The 22260-nt window shown below is 32.5% G+C and overlaps 1 protein-coding gene across 2 annotated transcripts in view; it reads left to right on the forward strand.

The window, feature by feature from the left end:
- The window catches only part of LOC106064183 (dynein heavy chain domain-containing protein 1-like), a 70180-nt gene that overhangs the window by 21014 nt on the left and 26906 nt on the right, over window positions 1-22260 (forward strand). For both annotated transcript variants that reach the window (XM_056018257.1, XM_056018256.1), the window contains exons 30-67: window positions 749-883; window positions 1087-1182; window positions 1678-1809; window positions 1894-2122; window positions 2824-2997; window positions 3540-3762; window positions 4118-4269; window positions 4732-4917; window positions 5917-6176; window positions 7047-7179; window positions 7636-7748; window positions 9298-9423; window positions 9537-9672; window positions 9995-10188; window positions 10728-10865; window positions 11187-11292; window positions 11403-11638; window positions 12198-12398; window positions 12498-12590; window positions 12708-12987; window positions 14000-14165; window positions 14314-14543; window positions 15096-15270; window positions 15858-16047; window positions 16248-16346; window positions 16453-16660; window positions 17989-18120; window positions 18395-18573; window positions 19207-19378; window positions 19610-19723; window positions 19931-20040; window positions 20151-20302; window positions 20464-20564; window positions 20746-20844; window positions 21006-21098; window positions 21196-21317; window positions 21467-21560; window positions 21696-21838. In XM_056018257.1, the coding sequence (XP_055874232.1) occupies window positions 749-883; window positions 1087-1182; window positions 1678-1809; window positions 1894-2122; window positions 2824-2997; window positions 3540-3762; window positions 4118-4269; window positions 4732-4917; window positions 5917-6176; window positions 7047-7179; window positions 7636-7748; window positions 9298-9423; window positions 9537-9672; window positions 9995-10188; window positions 10728-10865; window positions 11187-11292; window positions 11403-11638; window positions 12198-12398; window positions 12498-12590; window positions 12708-12987; window positions 14000-14165; window positions 14314-14543; window positions 15096-15270; window positions 15858-16047; window positions 16248-16346; window positions 16453-16660; window positions 17989-18120; window positions 18395-18573; window positions 19207-19378; window positions 19610-19723; window positions 19931-20040; window positions 20151-20302; window positions 20464-20564; window positions 20746-20844; window positions 21006-21098; window positions 21196-21317; window positions 21467-21560; window positions 21696-21838 (5922 nt within the window). The remainder of the gene's footprint in view (window positions 1-748; window positions 884-1086; window positions 1183-1677; window positions 1810-1893; window positions 2123-2823; window positions 2998-3539; window positions 3763-4117; window positions 4270-4731; window positions 4918-5916; window positions 6177-7046; window positions 7180-7635; window positions 7749-9297; window positions 9424-9536; window positions 9673-9994; window positions 10189-10727; window positions 10866-11186; window positions 11293-11402; window positions 11639-12197; window positions 12399-12497; window positions 12591-12707; window positions 12988-13999; window positions 14166-14313; window positions 14544-15095; window positions 15271-15857; window positions 16048-16247; window positions 16347-16452; window positions 16661-17988; window positions 18121-18394; window positions 18574-19206; window positions 19379-19609; window positions 19724-19930; window positions 20041-20150; window positions 20303-20463; window positions 20565-20745; window positions 20845-21005; window positions 21099-21195; window positions 21318-21466; window positions 21561-21695; window positions 21839-22260) is intronic.

A 22260-nucleotide genomic window follows, 5' to 3' on the forward strand; every position in this document is an offset into this window, starting at 1 on the left:
TTTAAAAAGTTATATCATATTACTTTGATTCAAATTGAAATGAAAGTAGAAGCATGGCAAGATCCTAAAGTCTGCTGTTTGATCCTTACCTATGTATTCTGTATTTTGCATGTTGTGGATTGACATGATAATTATCATCATCAACATAATCATCATGGGTCCCTTGACCTTCATCTCAGTGATGCTGTGACGGCTGCACGACCAAATCCCTCCACTTTTCCCAGTCAGCACCTATTCTTTTAGTTATCCAGCCAGATTTTCTTTGGATGACCCTTTCTTCATGCTCCTTCCATTGTACCTTGAAGGATGAGTTTTGACAGTGAGTCATGTCTTCAAATATCACGAAAACAGCTCAGCTTTCAAGTCTTTACAATAATGAGGAATTCCTCCTTTTTGCCAGTGTAGACTTGTAAAAGAACTAACTCATTTGTTCTTCTTTTCCCTTGATAGCCAGCAATTTTCTGTAGCATATACTCTCAAAGGCTTGAATTCTTCTTTTAGCCTCAGTACAACCATATATAAGTACAGAAACCACTAGTTAAAAAAATCTTTTAAATTTTACTTGGAAGCTGATGTTACTCTTCCAGATTTTCCACAGTTTGCTCACGACTGTGAATGCCAAGCTTAAACTGGTTTTTGTCTCTTTCATTGATCCTCCATCTCTTGTCATGTTCAATCCTAAATATAGAACTAATTTTCTAAAGATATCTTCACATCTCTTACTTGTGTATTATTTATAATTATCCAGGATAGTCGCATTACATTAGATTCTATGCTGGCCTCTCCACATGTGAATGATGTCAAGTCTCAAGTTGAATTCTGGTGTCAAGCTCTCAGAGAGATTGAGGAAATAACAGACTTATGGTTTGATTGTCAGAAAAAGGTATTGAACCATACTGTTTGCAATGTCTTTCTCATTTAATAAGTTATTAGTTAATTTAAAAACATAAACCATAGATTATATTTCATTTCTTTATTGAGTTTATTCAATTTCTTTTTAAAATTTGTGAAAAGTATAGCTGTATTGAAGACTGTACAATTGCTAATATTTAATGAATATTTATTTGACATTTTGTTTTTGTGTAGTGGCAATATCTTGTGAAGATTTTTGAGCAGCCAATCCTGTACCAAACATTGTCTGAGCACGCTTTCAAGTTTGAATCAGTTCATAATAAATTTAAGGTTGGTACCTTCAGAATTTAATATTATTACATCCTGGTCCAAACTTCCCATAGGATGGTAGGATTGACAGTAGGTAGGGTTTGAACCCAGGACCATTGAGAGCATAAACCACATTACCAGGCAGCCATTCATAATGTTTTTTATTTCTTCCAAACCTTTTTTAGTAACCTTCATAGGAAAAAAAATGCTATTGTCAAAAACTAAACTTTAAAAAAAAAAGACAAAAAAATCTATAACTGACTGATATACAAGATATTGAATGAATTCATAGAAGGCTGAAGTTTTTGCACAGTCTTAAAATTTTTGTTGATAACTTTTTAGAACTGTCAGTGCTTCTCATTGACTCTTAATAGGAATTCGATACTTTGATACTACTGTGCTTAGCACTAAAATTTGAACTCAGTTTGTTTACATCCTACTATCATATCATTCTCTTAAACTGTCACATCATCAATTTTTTGAGCTGTGCACAAGTTTTGGTTTACTATTTAACAGGATTGGATGCGTGTATCATCCAGTGATTCTAAATGCATGTCTGTGATCAACAGGCGTAGAGGAGAGAAAGGCTACAGGCTACTTCAGGGGGATAATCTTAGAGTACTTCTGCAGTCACTGATAAAAGATCAGGTATTTTCCTATAATTATCAACTGATTTCAAATTTTAAAAAAAAATTGCTTCCTTTTGTTCTTACATTTTTTTTATCCATTCAGGAAGAAATTCTGAAAGATCTTGGTGGCTACATTGAAAAGTGCCGAGCTACATTTCATCGTTTGTATTTTCTTAGCAATGATGAAATTTTTGAAATGCTAGCCGTGTCTAGAAACCCACCAGCTCTTCTGCCTTTTGTTCGGCTATGTTTCCCTCATGTAGAAAATCTGACCTTTAGCTTACCTACTGCAATGGGGGGATTGAATTCTCAACTAGACATTTCTTTAAATAGTAAGTAGAAATAAAAAAAATATTTTTTTTTAATGATAACTCTTTATTTTTAAATTATCATGCATCATTTTTTTTTGTGATCAGGGCTTTTTTTTTCAAGGATAAATTTTTTTTTATGATTATGGGCCATTTTCTGTTTAACATAAAGCTAAAATCTATTGTTGTACTAACTCAATAACCTAATTGTTGCAATGAACTTCAGAAACTTTTGACTATGTCGCTCGCATAAGCTTAAAAATGTGTTACATAAAAATTTTGATTAAAAAAAAAATATTAACTATTTTGTTTCATAAAACATTCATTTGACTGAATAGTACTTTTTATTTTTCTTTCCATTGTACATTACATTAGTGTGTCTAAATTCAGAAATATTGTTTTTTTTTATACTATTAGATAATGTATCATTTTCCCCTTCACCTATCTCTTAGTCTGTTGGACCATTGGAGCACCACACAAGATTGTTTGACCCTCTTTCTCCATTCCTCTCTCTCTTTCAATGACAGGCCAGTCCCTTCGTTTATGCTGTCTTCCCATCCCTTTCTCTGTCTGCCTCTCTTCTTTTTTTTCCTTTTACTGTTCCGTGAAGGAAGGTTTTTGCAAGCCCTTCGGATAGTGTATATACTATTTTAATTGTAGTTGTGAATAAGTCTTCATTATAAAATAGAAATGTATTAAGAACAATATTGTGACTGTGTCTCAAGGTGACAAGCTTGAAGTAGCCTGCATCACTGGCTCACTTGGGGAGGAGCTGCCATTGTACACCAAAGTTGAACCTGGAGCCTCAGCCCCCAAGTGGTTGCATAACATTAATCAAGTACTGAAGAACACACTGACCATTGCTTTAAAAGCTTGCGTCCAGGCCAGACTAGAAGAAGGTATAAGAGCTTTGGATATGATCAAGTTTGTTGTTTGTCTTTTTCTTAATTGATGGGAATTTATTTAACTAGAAAATACACTTGGTTGAGCTTTATCAGAAACTTGGTTTCTTATAACTGTTGGCTTGCAAATCCACAAATAATGTGATTTTATTTATCAAGTTTTAGAGCAACAAATTATCTCCCATTCTGAGAAACATTGTAAAATAGAGCATTAAACACTTTTTTTTTCTTTAGGAATAAACTATTTTTAAAATTAAAAAGGAAAATTTAATGGTAGAAACATAATTCTTTTTACTTGATATCAGTTTGTGTACATCAGTTTTGGTAACAATAAATGTAATTATCCATTTCTCAATTAAACTTGATTAAGTTGCTTGCCATCATTGTTCAAACAATTGTAGCTTTTAGCAAACCTAAGTGCATTCGGTGAAGATAAACTTTTACTTCTAACAAAAAGTGACTGATAATAATTGTAATTTTTTTTATTTTATTTTTATGTTTAAAATTTTTTTGACTTAATTGGCTACTTACTTCATCAGGCACCAAGCATCCGGTTCTGGTATTAGAGGAATTGGCTAAACTGTCTCACAGTCACCCCAAACCTGCCCAGGAAGAGATTACTCATGAAATCAAGTCCATCTTTCGCCAGTGGCTTCTCAGGTTCCCAGCACAGTCAGTGTTAACAGCGGAAGCCATCTTGTGGGAGCGCAGCATGAGCAGAAGTTTAGATAAGAAAGATAAGGAAGAACTGAAAAATCAAAAGTTAGTAACTAATGGAGCTCTTCTTTAGTTTAAGTATATAATAATTTTCTATGAATTATCTCAATCCATTTCTTCGTTGAAAATGCATATGTTGATATTATCTAAATCTAGCAAGTATATGTTTGTTAGTCTAATTTAATCTAGTTTAAAATCTAATAAACCTAGTATCAAAAATATAATAATAGGTTTAAAGAGCTTATCTATCGAATTTTATTGATTTACATATGGTCTAGAGGTGATTAAATAATGAACTTGAGCAGTCGACAAGTTAAATAGTAACTTAGGCCTCTGTTAATTATGCATTTCTAAATATATTTTGTTCAGTTTATATTGATTGTATTCTTATTCCTAACAGATTACTATTACATGCTAAGCTTGACCAACTTACTAGAGTTCTTGTCGAGTTCCAGTCAGTAACAGAAATGACAGAAACTGATCAACAGAGACTGAATCTGCTCATCTCTGCCCTGCTGACCCAGAGTATCTACTACAGGGATATTATGAGCAGTAAGTCAAAGCGTACTGAAAGTTTGACTTTAATAAATCTTTTTTAGCTTATCAAGTTGTGCAGTATTTACACATTCATATAAAGTCAAGATTAAATTTTAAATGAAACTTGGTGTGTTTTAAATTTATTAATTTTCATTGATACTTTGTTAATATGTCATTTCAGGGGTAATTATATACAAATGTAATTTAAATCATATAACGTATTGTTTAATAGACATATTATGAAAGTAGCATACGTAACAGCAGAGTTTAGAAAGACAGGATTTTATCCAAACATACCTCTGCTCAATCCTTTACAAGATTTGTTATATCACCTGTACATTTGACAAAAAACTACCCGGTGTACCATAGTGAATGGATCACTTAACAGCACTATATTAAATACAAATGATTATCATTAATATTGTCAGAATTTTAAAACATTTATTAATTTTTAGCTTTGTTTTAATTTTGTATCAGACTTGATTGAAACAAATCAAGTTACAGATTCAGCCTTTGATTGGCTGAAAATTCTGAAACTGCGCATGGACATCAGAAATGTCTTGAGAGCCAAAACAGTAGTCACAGAAAAACCACCAGAAGACAGTATCAGGTCTAGAACTGTGAGAAAAAATCCTACAACCAAGCGCAAAAGAGAGCTCCGTGGTATTTGATTTAATTTTAGCTTGTATGATTGATTAGAGTTTGGCAAAACTGTGTATCTTCTTATCTTATAAAATACATATGTTACTTCAAAAAAGAAGATGATTACGTCCTAAGCATCATGCATCTAGTCATGCATGTTAGTTAACCAATGACTTAAATTATGCCAAGTCATTGGTTTTCCTGATTAGCTCACGTGACCCATTCCATGCTCTAATAGCACTAGGGAGGAAGGAGCATTTGTACGAATTTGTCCTAGCATAATGAGATAAGATTGACTAATTGTGCACCCTCATTAAGGTCAGAAAAGCGTTTGTAAAATAATTGTTACTAAATTTCAGAAGGTAATTATAACATCATTCTTAAATGAACCTAAACTCAAATTTAATTTAAACATTCCCTTACTAGGTTGAGAAATAGTCAAACTTTTAAACTTGAATTTCTTAGGTGTGGTAAAGTTGTTTCTTATTTACTTCCTTCAATGTCAGCCACCTATTGGAGTTGAAAAGACTCATAAAATATATATTGAGTCCTATGTTGAACTACTATTTTAAAGATTTTAAACTCTCATTTTACCATTCAAACACTAAAGAGCTCTCTAGTTCCAAAAATCTAAAAATATATATGTTACAGCTTTCTATTCTATCTAGCTCTAAAGAAATTACATTAGTTCCTCACCATATCTAGATGCCCTGGGTTCAGCTGTAATAACAAAAAACTTAATAGCTCGGTCAAAACAAAAGCAGAAACTTTATTGCATATATCACATAATGGCCTCTGTCCCTATCTAAAAACTAACACACTTCTGGTCATTCATGCATAGGTTCCAACTGACATATAAGTTAAAATAGATTTTACACACATTCATCTGTGACAGTATACAAACTTCAAATCTCAAATTTTTCAGTATCTTCTATTACTCATTAGTTCTTGTCTTGTCTTTATTCATAAGACATCAAGTGAAACATAATTCTAATTTCTATTTTTCTTCTGTCAATACAGTACAAGAAGCTCCAAAGCTGGCCCGTACTCAGACCACAGTAACCAATGACTATCAGTTCAGCACATGCTATGCCCAGCAGCTCAACCAGGTGTTTACTTATGACTATGAGTATCTGGGGCCCTACAACCAACTGGTCATAACACCTCTAACTGAAAGAGTATTTCTGTCTATGGGCCAGGCTCTGAAAAGCTTTCACTGCAGTGCTCTGATTGGTCCAAATGGAACAGGCAAAACAGAAACCATACACGAGCTTGGCAAGGTGAGCTAAAGAAATGTTTTCTACCATCAGGCATTGCTTATCACTTTGTATGCTATAGATGAAAACAAGATTTTTTTTTTAAAGTTTAAAGAAAAAACCTAAATTAGAACGGCTTGAATATAAAGTATCTACTTATATTAATAAAAGGAAATGAAGTTGTGAGGAGGTATTTCGATGTGTACTTTGACATTTACCAATTTTAGTTAACTGTTTACCCTATGACCTAGATTGAGACGTAATGTAAAAGTGCATCACTGGTGCACATAATCATCAACATTTCTATAACAATTTAGGTGATTAATGCTGATTGACGGTCATTTCAAAACATTTAACAAATACTAGGAATTCTATGAGCTATCTCATAACTCTTCCATTGTTTCAATGTTGTAATGAACAGATCTTCTGAACTGCCTAACAGGTTTGGGCTAGGATACAAAAATTGTCTTTCCAGATTGAATATCTCAAGCACTGCAAGACACTGCAAGCTTATCTTCTCTTACAAATTGCAGATGTTCCTTCAAAAGATAAGATATTTATGGTCTTATGCATATCCATGTTTAAATCTAGTTGTGAATGTTTGAGGCAACCCATTTCATACTGTAATGGCACTAGGGAAGAAGCACTTGAACTAATGTGTCCTTGCATAATAATAATCTCCCAACTCTATTTTGTTCTGTATAAAAGTCAAGAGCATTTTATTTCAGCTTATATGGCTGGATAATTTGGAACAAGATCTTTAAAGTTTCACACGAGTGTAAGACAAAGATTGTGACCTTAATGTATTTTTCATTTGACTTCAGTGTTTCAGTTGAGAAGAAAGAAGAACTTGTTAAAATATTTAATATGCAACATTACATTTTTTATTTCCAGTTGCTAGGGAGATGTCTGTTTACTATCACCTGTCACAATACAGTCACACTTCCAGTAATGTTGCAATACTTGACTGGTCTAGTTCAGTCTGGATGCTGGGCTGTATTTGATGATTGTGACAGACTTACCAAAGGTATTATCTATATAAGTGGTAGTATATTGATCCAAATATTGGATGGCATTATATAGCCAAAAGTTTAGTAAAAAATATTGAACAGAAAGGTTAGGGGGGGGTGAATGACGTCAATAAAATCTATGTTGAAAAGCAGCCTCTGAGTTACTTTTTTTTTGTAAATAATTATTTTTTGATGATTGTTTTTCAAGCGATCCTAAATATTTGTTTGACTTGTTAGTATGACTTTAAATATCTTTAGCTGGTCATTAAATCAAATATATCAACATACTGAACGATAAAAAAAATTTTTTCCTTAATATTTACCCATATCATTAATGTTTTAAAATTGGTTCTATATGAACTGTTAACATTTTTGCTTGGTCTAAATTGTTATATTATATTGTCATAATGTATAGATAATTCTATGAAAAATTCTTCATATTACTTCTATTGAAACTATCTTTATGGCTGTAGGCTTGATGTCTGTCGTTGGTCAGCAGTTAGACTATCTGAGAACTGCCTTGAGAGCACTAGCCATGACCAGTGAGAACCAGTATCAAATAAGAGGCAACTCCCACTTTGACAAAGTAAGTATTGGCAGTGTAAGAAAAATGTGCATAATAATTTGTTTCTGGATTAATCAATCAACACACCTTATGCTACACTCATTGACCTTGACCTAAAGATGTGAAGTGCCAATTTTTTGTTAATACACATAATCATTTTTATTTTCTAAGGAAAGAATTATTTAAAAACTTTTTTTTTACTGACATGCATTATAATAGATCTGAGAAATGTATTTTTTTAAAAATGTTAATACATTCTATAATTTAACAAAATGATAACTTTTTGTGAAGTGTTTTAACCCACCAACTAACTCATATTCCTGTGACATATACATATATGTACTCATATGTACAAGAACTTTTATCCTCATAGTATTCGATAATTATAAATCCTGTTTGTTGGTAAATTTTAAAAGAATTTCTTTTCTTGATTGAACTGACACACTGTAATGCAACTGAAGAATTTTTTTAAAGTTTAAAAACACAAAATTGGGTAAAATGGGCTGTTAGATGTAAATACATTTCTCTCAAGTTCAAGGTTGTCATTGAAGTGAGAGTGGCTAATTAGTCTGTCAAAATGCCTTTATTTCACATTCACTAAAAATGGTAAAATGGACTATAATATAATATAAGCCATTTTCATACAGAAAAAAAAATCTAGTTTTGTTTGTTTTTACGCAATTCAACTCTTCCATTATTTTTTTGGTTGAAGACAGAAGATGAAAAACACTAAATGTTAGAATGACAAAAATAGTTTCATTTAAAAAAGAAAACTCAATGATCTTTAATTTCATATCCAACAAAACATCTTGAATAATGTTTCAAATTATTTGTTTGCTTACAGGTTTTTGCAATGGTATGTTGCATTCCTATGAAATATTTAGCTGGCTCTATCATTAGATAGATCAACTTATAGAAACTCTCTTTTTTTTTTTTTTTTTCATTTTTCATTTCATTCAGTATTTATTACTTTGAGTTTTTATTGACTTATTCAATTTGCAACCCGAAAAACTCAGTAAAAAAAAACAATTTCAAAAAATGAACTAACTGAATTACAATTAATGCAATTTACTTTTAGAAATCGCTAAATTCACCAATCTAATGTTTTATCATACATTTAAATATTGTTAATACTAAATTTATTCAAGTATGTATACTTCAGTTTTAAAATTTGCTTTTTTTCCATTCTTTGTAGATACATTTTTTCTCTTTTTTTTTTCTGCCTTGATGCTTTCTTTGGAATTTCTTGACATATTATTATGTTCATTTATTTTCATGCTTCAAAAACCTTGTAGAAATAAATGTCACTGTATTAAAAATTTTAAAAGAATTTTATTTTTTCATTTTATAAACATTAAATTATTTAAAAAAGAAAAGAGTTAAAAAAAAAAAAAAGAAATGTATTTCTTTTCTTTAAATGAAAACACTTACTTTAAAATAACTAATTAGTTTTTGAATTAGAAATATAAAAAGATATATATTCAAAATTAAAATAATTTTTTTATCATTTGAGACCTAAAGCAAATGGTTCATGTTTACAAACTCTTTTTCTTCTATCTCTACTATTTAGAAATCTGGCATTGGTGATAAAGTTATTCGACGTAACTCACTGACAACTCTTCACCCATTGCCTAAACCTGAGACAGAATTTGTGCCGATTCTTGAGAGACAGAAGACTGTTCCGCATGGGTTCAATGTTAGTTTTTTTTTTGTTTTTTTTTTTAAGTTTTTTTTTATGATCATCAAAGTTTTGTCCCATGTAAAAATTACAAATCATTTTGATTTAGCTTTGTCACATGTCCACTTTAGGAAAAAGGTCTGGTGACCTATTTCGAGGATACCTGGGTGGCTGAAAGAGATCAACGAAGACATTCCATTGAGCGGGAGATCAAAATTCAAGAGTCTGAATTGTATAAAAGTAACAAGCCTCCACCCTTGTTCTATGGTCAGTTTGAAACATTGAACTTTCATTGTTCCATTGAATTCTTTATCTTGAGAGTTTATAGATTAATTTATGCAGCATTTAAACAAAATATGAGCACAACTAGTTTTTTATATAGTCTTTTACGTTAAAAAAAAAATCTACCATATTATGATAACACTAAATGATTTTCCTGTTTTTTTTTTCTCTCTAAACTCTTTCTCCATTCCCTCATTTTTATTTATACATTTTATGTTATATTTATTCCTGTTATATCTTGTATGTGAGAATCGGATATAAACATAACTTTGTTGCCAACACTGATAATTTCTGGACTATTTTCCAGAGCATGTGAAAGCCAGCAGAAGGCGTTCCCAGCCAGATTACTCCAAGCTGACTTCTGAGCCTAGCTATGTGCACAGAATGCTGGGTAATGTGATGTTCAATGGTAAACTGCTGCAGGCCAGCTGCAACTTTGGTTGTTTCATGACAATGAACGCTACCAGTGCAGCATCCTCTGAGATTCCCTACAGTTTTAGGGTAAGAGAAAGTTGCACAATTACTTAAGACTAAGACTGCTTTATTGATCCTTATAGAAATTTGTTGTGATTACAAGGACTCTTTTCTCATATACAGACAACACAACAGAAACATAAACATAATTAGAACAGACACAATATAAAGAGTTCATTGGAAATAAATGTGTTGTCTATTTTTATTACAATTTTAATTAGTCTACCATTGAAAAAGTCATCTACTCTACCCATTTAATTCATTGTGCTGGCCACATGACACCCTACTTGTTAATGGTTGGCCAAAGAAACAGAGGACCTTAACATCATCTGCCCTATAGACTGTCTGAAAGGGGAACTTTACTTTTTTAAAATTTAATTCTTAATAAATATTATTTTGTTTTTACAAGTTTCTGATAGTTCTTCAGAAATGATGATTATTACATCCTAGCACAAACCTCCTGGTGGGCAGCTTGGAATGACAGGAAGCAGGACAGTCCAAAGCACATACCATACAGGCAGCCAATTTTTATGAGATTGTGATTTAACTCTTGTTGCTTGTACCAGATACTGATGCGACCCTGTGCTATTATAGTCCCTGATGTGGAGTACATTGTTTCTGTACACTTGGAAAGTAATGGTTATGAAAAGCATTCCCTCTGGGCTAAAAAATTTGTTCTTCTATTCAAACAATTGGAATCTCAGGTATTTATTTTTATTTGCTGCTAATGTGATTTACTTATTTATCTATCTATTAATTTGTTCTTGTAGCTAATTATGACAATGTATTCACAACATGCTAGTATTGTGTACTGTTGTTGAGCCAATTGTTTTGTCCAGTTTATTGAAGTCAAAGTTTTTGGTTGATTGTTTTTAATAATTCTATGATTCACAAATCATTTGTTTTTCTTTTCATGTTTAAATAAAAGAAAGCTTAATGTCTGCATTTTAAAATATATATAGATTTTGTTTTTTTAATGGATATTGTAATGTCATTTTAAAATCAATAAATAAACATTTTTGCAGATTTGGAGACAAAAGAAACACTTAACTGGCTTGCATCAAATGAAACAAGTTTTAAAGTTGGCAGTTGGCTCAAAATTAAAATCACTGAGTACAGAGAAATTAGATGGTAAAAAGTTATTTTTTTTAATGTTTTTAAATTGTTTTTTGTTGTTGTTGTTTTTTACATGTGTAACACAAACAGGTTTCTCAGATTTAATTTTAAAATTCATTTTTCAGGTGAGGAAGGTAACAAAGAAGAGCTCAGCATTGTCTTTGCAGTCAAAGAGTTGATGTCTACAGCAGCTGAGAGTGAGTCAGAGAGAGCTATTTTCAACAACATACTGAGACAGATCTTCCCTCAGGCAACTGGGCAGCAGACAAGCAGCACAGGACAAGAACAGCAACTCATCACAGCTGTTGCAGAAATCTTCGATGAGGATGGCATGGAGCGCAATGAACTAATGCTAAGCAAAGTATGAATGAGATTTAATTATGGTATTCGTTAGTTTGAGAATGGCAGTATTAAAATCTTTTGTTGAAAACTAATGCTATGCAAAAGTAAGAATGAGATTTAAATATAGTATTGATTAGTCCGAGAAAAATTATAGACTTTAACAACAGTATTACAAATCTTTTATTGAAAACTAAACCTAAAGTAAGAGTGATATTTAAATATAGTATTTGTCTAAGAAAAATCTTTGACTTCATAAGCAGTATTAAAATCTTATGTTAAAAACTAATTGATAAAAAAATAGATGTTTTCCTTAACGAGTTTCAATAACTCATGGTTATGTTCACAGCAATCAACTATTAGCACTTCATCTGGTTTTCATTTGATCTGACTGGACTCAAATTCAGCATCTCTGACTGTACTGATTTATAATTCCTATAAAAAAAAAATTTATTACCGCCATGTTCATTTATATTTCTCTTATATCTAGCTTTTTTTTTCTATACCTTTAAGATTTTCAATTTCTAGAATTTTCTAATCTAAAGCTTCTAACGTTAAAAAAAAATAATTTTCCCATTTAGATAATGGAGCTGTACAAGTCACTTGATAGTACTTCTTCTGTCATCCTTGCTGGTCAACCTGGGAGTGGTAAAACTAAATTGTGCCACACATTAGCCAAGGCCATCAATCTTTTGAATTACAAAATGGTTTCCAATGATGCCACTAAAGAAGAAAACAGATCACAGAGTCAAGTGTCAAACCACCATTCTCAGAACATACAGGTACAAGGGAGTGGATTTACTTGTCACTTTCCCAGTTGTGTCCCTCTATGTTTTTTTAAAATGTTTTTTACAACTAATTATTCAATACTTTAATTTCAGTCAGCAATCATTAATAAAGATGGACGAGACTTGTCTAGATTTCCCAAAGTTGATATGGTTCATATTTTTCCAGGTTCAATGACTCCTGATCAGGTAGACAATTTTCATAGAGGTGTTGACTTTTGTTGGTAAAATTGGTTTTGTAAAAAGATTCATATTTGTATAAATATATAAATACCTTAAAACATTTTTTTTTTCCATTTTCTGTAGCTGTTAGGAAGTTTTGAAGATGGTGTTTGGCAGTGTGGGCTCCTAAGTAAAATATTGAAAGACTCCTACACAAAATGGTTGGCTACAATGAGCTTTGTTCAGACTTTCAAATCACAGGATAAAAAGCTGGCCAAATATACAGCAGCCATGCCATCAATTTTAAAAAGATGGATTGTGATAGATGGCAGCCTTCACCCACTCTGGACAGAGGGAATCAAGACACTACTGGATTCAGAGAGACATTTGTCACAAGGGAGTGGTGAAACAATTCAACTCAAGGGTGAGTCAAGTAAACAGCTCTTTCTCTTTTCTTATAATTTTTGAAAAATACAATTTAAGTCCTGATCTATCCAACTTTATTACTTTAACTAGCTTATTGATATATTTAAGCCTGGTTGTGCGGCTTGCGCGCTGGACTGTCATTAAGATTTATTGATGGTCCCAGGCTCAAACCCTGCTCGCTCCCATCCCCCATCATCCTTCAGGAAGGTTTGGACTAGTAAGTAAATTATCTTCAACTCTGAAGGAGCATCCGAAACATGTAAACCATTTTACAAGCAAACAAAACATGAAAACTAGATTGACCTAGCGACACACGGAGGACGTTATTATCTTCTTTTTTTGAAGTAATGTCTATAAGCTAAGATAAATAAAAAATCTTAATGTGCAACATTAACACCACAGTGTGTACATGGGTGTGACTGGCAACACCATTGCAGACTCATTGACTCACCAGTGAGGTCTAACACCCACCTATTGACAACCTGTGAGTTTCCATAAAGCTGTGGCAAAACTTCAAATGATTGAAATGAAAAAATGGTTTAAGTGCTGGGAAAAGTAATAAAAAGCTTGCAGTGTCTGGCAGCACTTGAGGTGGCCTGAATGTACATTCCCATGGTGGAGGCTGCCCAGGCCTGAACAAGCTATTATAGCACTGTGCAGGATGGGTTACTGTTTCACAAGTTTCAGGCCAAATGTTACTCATGTTGCCCCCGCTTTGGCAAGAAGATGAAACCTTGTCTCATAACTTTTTGACTGCCCCAGACTTGCTGAATTCTATCTCAACAGACCTCGAAAGCCACAAGTTCTTGACTTTTATGGTGACAGCATTAATGCTGGGTTTCTGTTTAGGGCATTGACAAGTGAGGATTTGAGCCCTCCCTTAAATGGAGTATGGTGATGATTGTGCATAATAAGTTGAGGATTGACTTTGTTGAGAAATCAGGATTTAAAAAAAATGAATCATTAAAATGGTGTAATGTAGTTATAATCTGCTTTCTTTGTTTACACAGATTTAACCAAAATTATCTTTGAGACTACTGATCTAAAAACTGCAGCGCCATCTAGTGTAGCTCACAGTGTAGTTATTTACCTTAGCCCTGGCACCACTAACTGGTCATCTCTTTATTTCAACTGGAAACAAACAGCTAACAATAGATGGCTCCTTTCAGCCGAAGGGTATGTTTTATAATAATTAGAATGCTCAATTTATGAAAAAAAAATCTTACCACAAACAAATTGTTTTTTACATTCATTAATTTTTACTATTATTTTCTTTTTGTTACAATATTGATTTTAAACGAATGAATGTTTACAAATATTTCAGGTTAAAGGTACTTGATGAGATCATTTCTGATCTATTTCCTGCCACCATAAAATTTTTGTCCACCCATTGCCAATCTGCATTGTTGACTGATGTAGGTCAGGTCTGCACAGCTGCCAATCAGGTCACTCCTGGAATCTCAGAAGTCTCTGCATTCCTAAATATCTTCTCGGCTTTGTTAGACAGAACTCTGAAAAGAGAAGAAAAAGACAGAAAACACTTAATAGATGATAGTAAGGAATTTCAGTTCAATGTCCATTTATTATAATCAAAACTTTTATTACCATTCACTTTTACAAATGACCAAATCTGAAAAATCATAAATCCATTTCTTGTTGAGAGGAATTTAATTCTTGCTCTTGGGGTTTCAATTCTTTCCTGATTCCATTTTGTTTACTCTTATTGAACATTTATTAAGCTACATAAAAACAATGTTGACAGTAACAAATCACTTATATATTGAACATCAGCATAAAACATGTTAATTAATTTTCTGTAATCTGGCCTGAAGTCCCTGACACTTTTCAACCATAAAGAAATATTTTCGAATCCCAAGGCTAAAATGATTAATCACAATGCATAAATCATAGGCATTTGTTTTTCATTTTTCATGTTTCAAGTGTCCCTTTGAAACTTAAGATTATAAATCCTAGCCCCAATCTCCCCGTGTGCACTAGGGAAAGGCAGGTGGGGTGGGTTACGGTTCAATTTCCCTTTAATGATAATCATTGAATAATTTTATAAGATCTCCAAGTATTTGCACATTTATTTCTCTTCTAAAAAAGGATCATCATTCAGTAGCACCAGCAATGAAGATGGTAAAACACCAACAAGACACAGTAGCAGCAGTCTAACAAACACATCCCAGATAGAGGCTGTCATACCAAACTACCAAGAGCATTTGAAGAATATTTTTGCTTTTGCCTATATTTGGGCATTTGGAGGTCACTTGCATGACCGGTAAGTGTGGTAAATATTTTTTTTAAATATCATGTTTAGAAAAATAATAATAAAGTAAATATTTTCTAATAGCATTGTGATTATTGGAACAAAAATTGAAACATCTTTTAAATTAGAGTTACTTAGCTCAATCAGTATTAATAAACAGAATTTTTTTTTTTCATTATGACACTCATGTAAATTTGGATGTAATTCCTGACTTCTTTGTGTGACTAAAGAGGCCAATCCTTGATAGATAGCTGCGGCCACAGGATTGGCATCTGTAATAACCAGGCGCCGTTGTACTTTCACCCTTCTTTCTGGCACCCTTCTTTTATTCTCACTCTCCATGTGGATCTATCCTGTGCCACTTTTTCCCAGCTGCTAGTGTCGACTTTGACGAGCTTCATGTTGCGTTTGCATACATCAGTATACCTTAAACGTTGATGACCAGCAGCTCTCCTTGCAAATAGTTGCAAAGGGAAAGGACTGTCGAGACGTAAAATGCCACGACTGTAAATGTAAATAACTATTAAAAATATTTTTATTTGACTGTTATAAAACCATTGTCACATTTTGTAATATCTGTTTTTTATTTTATCCATTAGCTATAAAGAAACCTTCAGTAACTTTGCTCATAATGCCTTGTACCGTACTCCCCATCCTATTCAGCTACCATCTGCTGGACATGTTTTTGATTATTATTTGGATGAGAAAACCTCAGAATTTGCAAACTGGAGTTGCAGGCAACAGCAAGATAGAATAAAAAATCTGGCAGGGTTTTATGTCATCCCTGAGGTGTGCTAGTTGAACATTAACTTTTTATAAGCCATTTTTTGTTTAAATATTTGTGTGTATACAGTTAATTTTGTAAGCTATTTTTTTTTATTAAATGATTTAGAATATTTTTTTTATAAAAAGGAGAAAAAAATCCAAATCTGAAATTAAAAAAATGAAGTAAAATTTATTGTGTTAATCTCTAAACTTCCTATTTTTAGGTTGATCGTTATTCTTACCTCACTGAATTTTTGATGTCTGCCAACATACCTATTTTATTAGCTGGAGCACCTGGAGTTGGCAAAACTTCTTTTGTACAAGTTAGTTACATTTTAGACTGAATTCATTAAAAATTTTATGAAATTTACAGTTAATATTTTCCATTTTTTTTAAACACATTCTTAATTAGTTTTTTTTTCTCTCCAGAGCATGATCCTGTCCAAGTTGCCTTCCACAGAGGTCATAATGTCCAATGGTCTAACTTCTTCAATTCTCCAAGACCTTATCTTGGCTCATGTTTCAGCTATTCAAAATAAAAACAACCCTAGACCTGGTGGTCCAAGTAGTTCTTTGCTGGACCAGTCAAAACATTTGTTTTTCATTGATGACCTAAATATGGCACCGATGATTGGTGGTAAAGAATTTCTTTTTCCTATTTTTTTTTCAAATTTTGATTTAAAATGTAGAAAAAAACTACTTTTTTATTACTTAGAAGCTGTATTTATAATAAAGTTGAAAAAATGCCTTTATGAGATTTCAGAATAAAGATTGAAATCTTAATTGGATTTATTTTTATCTTTGTCATGGGTACACCATCCACTAGGTATCAAAGAAAACATTGCATATTTCACTAGATACGAATTGGACAAATTTGAAAGTTTCACTTAATTTTTTTAAATTCTGAAGGACCAGAATGCAATGTCATAATTAAATTTTGGCAATGCCTTCAAAAGTTATGATTATTAGTTCCTGGTCAAAGTTCAGGGCTCATGCTCAGAACCATCACGGTGACATTAATAAAGCTTGTCTTCAAGTCCGAAGATTAATTAGGAATGCTAGGCTATATGCTAAAATAAGACAATTTTGATCTGATAATTACACTTAAGCATAAATCTGATATGTTGGGACATAGAATGTACCCATAATATTTTTTTTAACTTGTTCCGTTACTCATGTGGGTTTAAATTAGTTTTTTTTTCTCTGACTACACTTTTACTTTGATTTGAACATGATCAAATGTAAAAGTTAATGTATAAATCACTCAAAGCTTAGATTAATATCTTTGATTTATCTTGTCTTTAATCTTGTCTTTAATATTGTCATCATCATCAAACTCCATTTGAGTGAAGAAACTCAAAAAGCCATGGACAGAAAGCCTGCTGTTGTATGTAAAAATACAGGTCAAGAACTTGTAACTTCTCTGATCTGTCGAGATGGGAATCATCAAGTCTGTGCTAAAATAACTTGTTTTGGCCAGGGACGCTCGAATCATTTCTCTATTTCCATCAGTTGAATAGTTTACCACAGCATGATGGAAACAGGTTGCTCTGTAGGTGTTGTTAGTGCTCCCTGGTTTACCAAGGAGTCTGCTATGCCTACGTGACTTGGTATCCACTGCGTTGTTACCAGGGTACCAAAGGGTTGGTTTATACAATGATAAGGTAGATATGGGGGGGGGGGTACAGACTAGGGCTTTGTAAATCCTTAGTACAGGTTTCGAGTCAGTGACCACTACATTCTGTTGTGCTCTCACATGACCCTGACAGAGTAGAAAGTGAATGATTTTTAAGACATCATGGCCTTTGATTCAAAACTGTCTAAAAAGTGTAAGACATTTTTCCCATTTATAAAAACTGCATTTTTCTCTCAGGCCTATTTAGATACATTTTTATTTTTGTGTATTTTGTTGTTTTTTTTTCTTTTCTTTTAAAAAAATCTTACATCTTAAAATTGGTTTTGTAGATTACCAGCCCCCTCTTGAACTAATGAGATGTTTGTTGTCAACTGGAGGGATGCATGACAGAAACAGAAAAGAGTTTTTGAAGACCAAAGAAGCATCTTTCATTGCTGCAACTACTATACCCAGTTGCCCAGGTAACTAAAGCAGCTGCCAATACAGCCAGTTTTTAAAGTAAGAAAAAGAACATTGTTGGGTTATTTTTTTGGTCTGTTTGTCTGCCTTCAAGTAAAACAATCCTATTTGTTGTCAAAAGTTTTTCTCTTCTGTGTAAGCATTGTGAAAGTAAATTAAACATTTACCTATCTTGAAATAAAAATTACCTGTATAAAGCAGGGAACTATTGAACAACTGCAATCTCCACTGAATAAGACTTTTCTAATTCTTTGTGTTCAAATTTTGTTATTTCAGGTTCTGGTCTTGGCAAAGCATGTCATTTGATTTCAACACGTCTGACAAGGCAGTTTGTCAATCTGACTGTCTTTAGTCCTTCAGAAGACTCACTAGTGACTTTGTTTTCAAAGCCTTTGCAGACATGGTTGGAAGAGTTTCCTACCTTTGCAGTGGAACATACCTATGAATTTTCAAGGGTAAAAATATTTTTCTTATTTATTTATATATGAATGCCTGGGCATTAGCTGATGTATCCAAAGAAGTAGCATGTGCCAATACAATTTGGGGTCAGCAGTGTCACAGGATGTAGCACTGAGTGCTGCAAACTGCCGAAGGGTAGCGGACTCCATATTTTTCCTCAGGGTTCACCCCCAAAACCTTTCCCATAATTGGGTATAGCTGCAAAGCAGCAAAGTTCAGAGTTTTTCTTCTCCTAAGTGTGTAGCCAGCAATGGCTAACGAGCCCCTCCTGCCCAAAGCTTACTGGTTTAGGCACCAGTTTCATGCCTTTACCCCTTCTCCTGTTAGTGAAAACAGTTCCGCCAGACTCTAATATCTGAAGGCCAGGAGTTGGACTATCAGAGGCTGTTTGAGATGCATGCTATTAGGAAGCATTTTATAGGTAGTGTAGTGTTTATATCCATTACCACTTTTGACAATAACAACCTTGCAGAACCATATACTATGTTTACATAATCATCTAAACATACTTTACATACTATCATTCTCTTTCCTTTGTTAAAATTTACCCTAAGTATACTATTACTACTATTAATACTATGAAAATTAACCTTAAACATGTGCTTGAATTTCTTTCCCTCTAAAATCAGGCAATGTCCAGTGCACTCCTTGATCTGTACCAAACAGTCCGAGATAGGCTCCTGCCCAGCCCATCCAAACCTCATTATATTTTTTCTTTGCATGATTTAAGTAAAGTTGTTCAAGGAATTCTTCTTTTGTCACCTCGAATTCACCTCAAGAAAGGAAAAACTGTTAAAAAAAGTAATAAAACTTTTCATCTATTTCAAAGGTTTAAATTGACTTAACATTTTGAGTTAGGAAATTAGAAATAAATACAAGAATTTTAAAGTATATACTGATATAATTTTTTTTTAATTTTTATAAATGTATTTACAGATATACATAATGATATAAATATTTCTATTGATATACATATTTATAACCATTTGTTTAAAATGTTCAGTTAATAATGCCTGGTACATTTCATAATAGATACTGGTAAGAAGGTTGATGAGTTCACGTCTGCTCCTATGATGAAAGTTATAGCTCAGTTGTGGTGTCATGAAGTTTCTCGAAATTTCGGAGACAGACTAATAAATTTTGATGGTACAAAATAGTTTTTTTTTAATTTGACTACTGTAATTAATTTTGATAAAATTATTACAAATTTCCGAGGCATATAACTTAGTTTGTCTGGGAAAAATTATTTTTTTAATAAAAAGATTAAAATTGGTTTCCCTTGTATTTAAAATTGTAAATTTATCTTTCTCACTGTGACATAATTTCCTTTTTGCTTTGTTACAAAACACAAAGACTTTGCCTGGTTCAGTCAGACTGTAGAGACTTTGGTAGTCAGACATTTTTGTTCTCCAAACTTAAAGTACAATCAAGAAAACATCATTGAAGAAAAAGCAGAAGAATCGGCGAGTTTTTACTTTTCTATTTTATTTTTAGCAGACTTGAATTAAATAGAAAAGAACAAAAATCAAAACATTATTTTTTCTTAATTAATTAGTTAATTGGTATATTTCAGAGTTTCAATACAGATGACACTACAAGCCAACAAAATATGACTGGAAATACAAGAGAAGACAATTCACAAAATCATGACACTATGAGTGTAAACCAGGGGACAGCTTCTTCCAGCCAAAAAGTGAAAGAAGCTTTAGACGCAGCTTTCAAAAGGTTTTCATGTTTTTTCACTTTTAAATTGAATTAAAGTTGACCAAAAAGCATTGCAGTGGCACTTGCTAATAAAAATTATCAGGTTATCACAAAGATTTGGAATAAAAACAAAACAATTTATGCAGTTGAAAAGCTGATTTAATTTTATTGTCATTTTCTAGCCAATCTAGTACCAAAAATAAACCAAGAAGACAACTTAGTTACGCTTCTGACCCTCAGCCTACTGCCTGTCCATCCACACAAGTCAATTATAAAGAGAAAGGTATAATAATAATCTTTATTATCCGTATGGAAATTTGTCTTACAATTTGTGCATGACACCAAACAAAAAACACAATATTTAGTTTTGCTGCGACATTTCCCTCAAAATCTCTTATATAGATATTAGATAAAATGATAGGGAAAGAGTATCAATTAGCTTTAATTTCTATTCCGCCCAATAGATTTAGATTTAACATTACAAACAGAAGATGAAAACCTCAACCAGACTGATGAATCAGACTCAGACTCCAGTTGCGAGACATCTGCTTCAGATGACATAGGTCAGTGTATCATTTGCCTTATCTCTATATATTCTATAAAACTGAAAACCTTGATAAAAATAATTTTAGCTGTGCACTTGTTGTTTACAGTCATTCTTATATAAATGTTATTTTAAAAAACTTAAAAAAAAAATTAACTTTTTACAATAATTATGTTACAGAAATATCAAGAACTTTAGATGGTCGACGTCAGCAAACTGAAGAACAACACAATAGATCTCACAAAATGTCTACAAAGAATCAAGAAATTCCTGGTAAACATTCTACAGTTTGTATAATATATTGCAATTAATAAGATTTGTATATCTGTTGAATAAAACTCATTATGTATTTCTGTTTGATAAATTATAGAGGAGGAGAAAGGGTTGTATAAAAGACAAGACTCTAACAAGAAAGTTGTCTCTTTCAAAGCTGGACTTCTTGCAGATAAAAAACATGTTTTACATAGCGGACCTTTGCTCTCCATAAATGAGGTAATCTCTTTGTCTTTTCTCTTTCACATTCATAAGTCTTCAAGAAACTACAGCTAAAAAAAACAATTTTAAAATTAATTTATAACAACATAAATGTATTAGCTTAAATAGGTTACAATTGTGCCTTTTTTTTTTCTCTCTCATTGAAGATTAAAGGAACTCAGAGTGATGTGACAAATTTTATATTCAGCAAGTTTTATTTAAGCTGTCATGCAGAGCTTGTTGGCATTCAGGCTGAAAAAGGTGATTCAGACATTTATTTTGTTAAATTTGGAAATAACTATTCAGAAAAATGATTCTTTATTATTTTGTTTGTTTATATTCATATGAAACATTATATTATTTTTGTATTTTTTTAATGAGTTGTGTGTTTTCTAGGTTACACACAACAAAGTGAAGAAAAGATAACTGAGGCGCTGTACAGCTGTCTTGAAAAATACAACAAAGGGACATCACAAAGGCTTGACCTGGTATTTTTCTCAGAAGCAGTCCATCATGCAGCCAGACTAAGCAGAGTACTTGTAAGTCATATTTTGCTTAAAAATGTTTGCTTTTGACAACCTGAGTTGCATAGAAAACTTAAAATAGCCATTGCTTCAGAGTAATTTTTCTCACATAAATAATGGAAAGTTTGGAATTTGAGACAATTTAAAGTTAATCAGCACCTAAAAATACTGTGCACAGTTTTTGAATTGAAGCATTTTACAAAATTATGTCACATCTAGTATGTAGCTAAATATCTCAAATTTTGTCATTATCCAAACGTGGCCGAGAGGCTAAGTAAGCTTCAACGTGGCTTGGCTTTGCTACCAATGAAGGGGGCTCGAGGTTAGACACCTGACTTGAGCAGATTTGTGTTTACTGAGCACCTAAAGGCAGCACGGCAAACCTTCTCCCAGGCACCCCCTCCCCCCACTGGTCTACAAAAGACATTAGACCATAG

The sequence above is a fragment of the Biomphalaria glabrata genome, chromosome 1 (assembly GCF_947242115.1).
Source record: "Biomphalaria glabrata chromosome 1, xgBioGlab47.1, whole genome shotgun sequence".
NCBI classification, from domain to species: domain Eukaryota; kingdom Metazoa; phylum Mollusca; class Gastropoda; family Planorbidae; genus Biomphalaria; species Biomphalaria glabrata.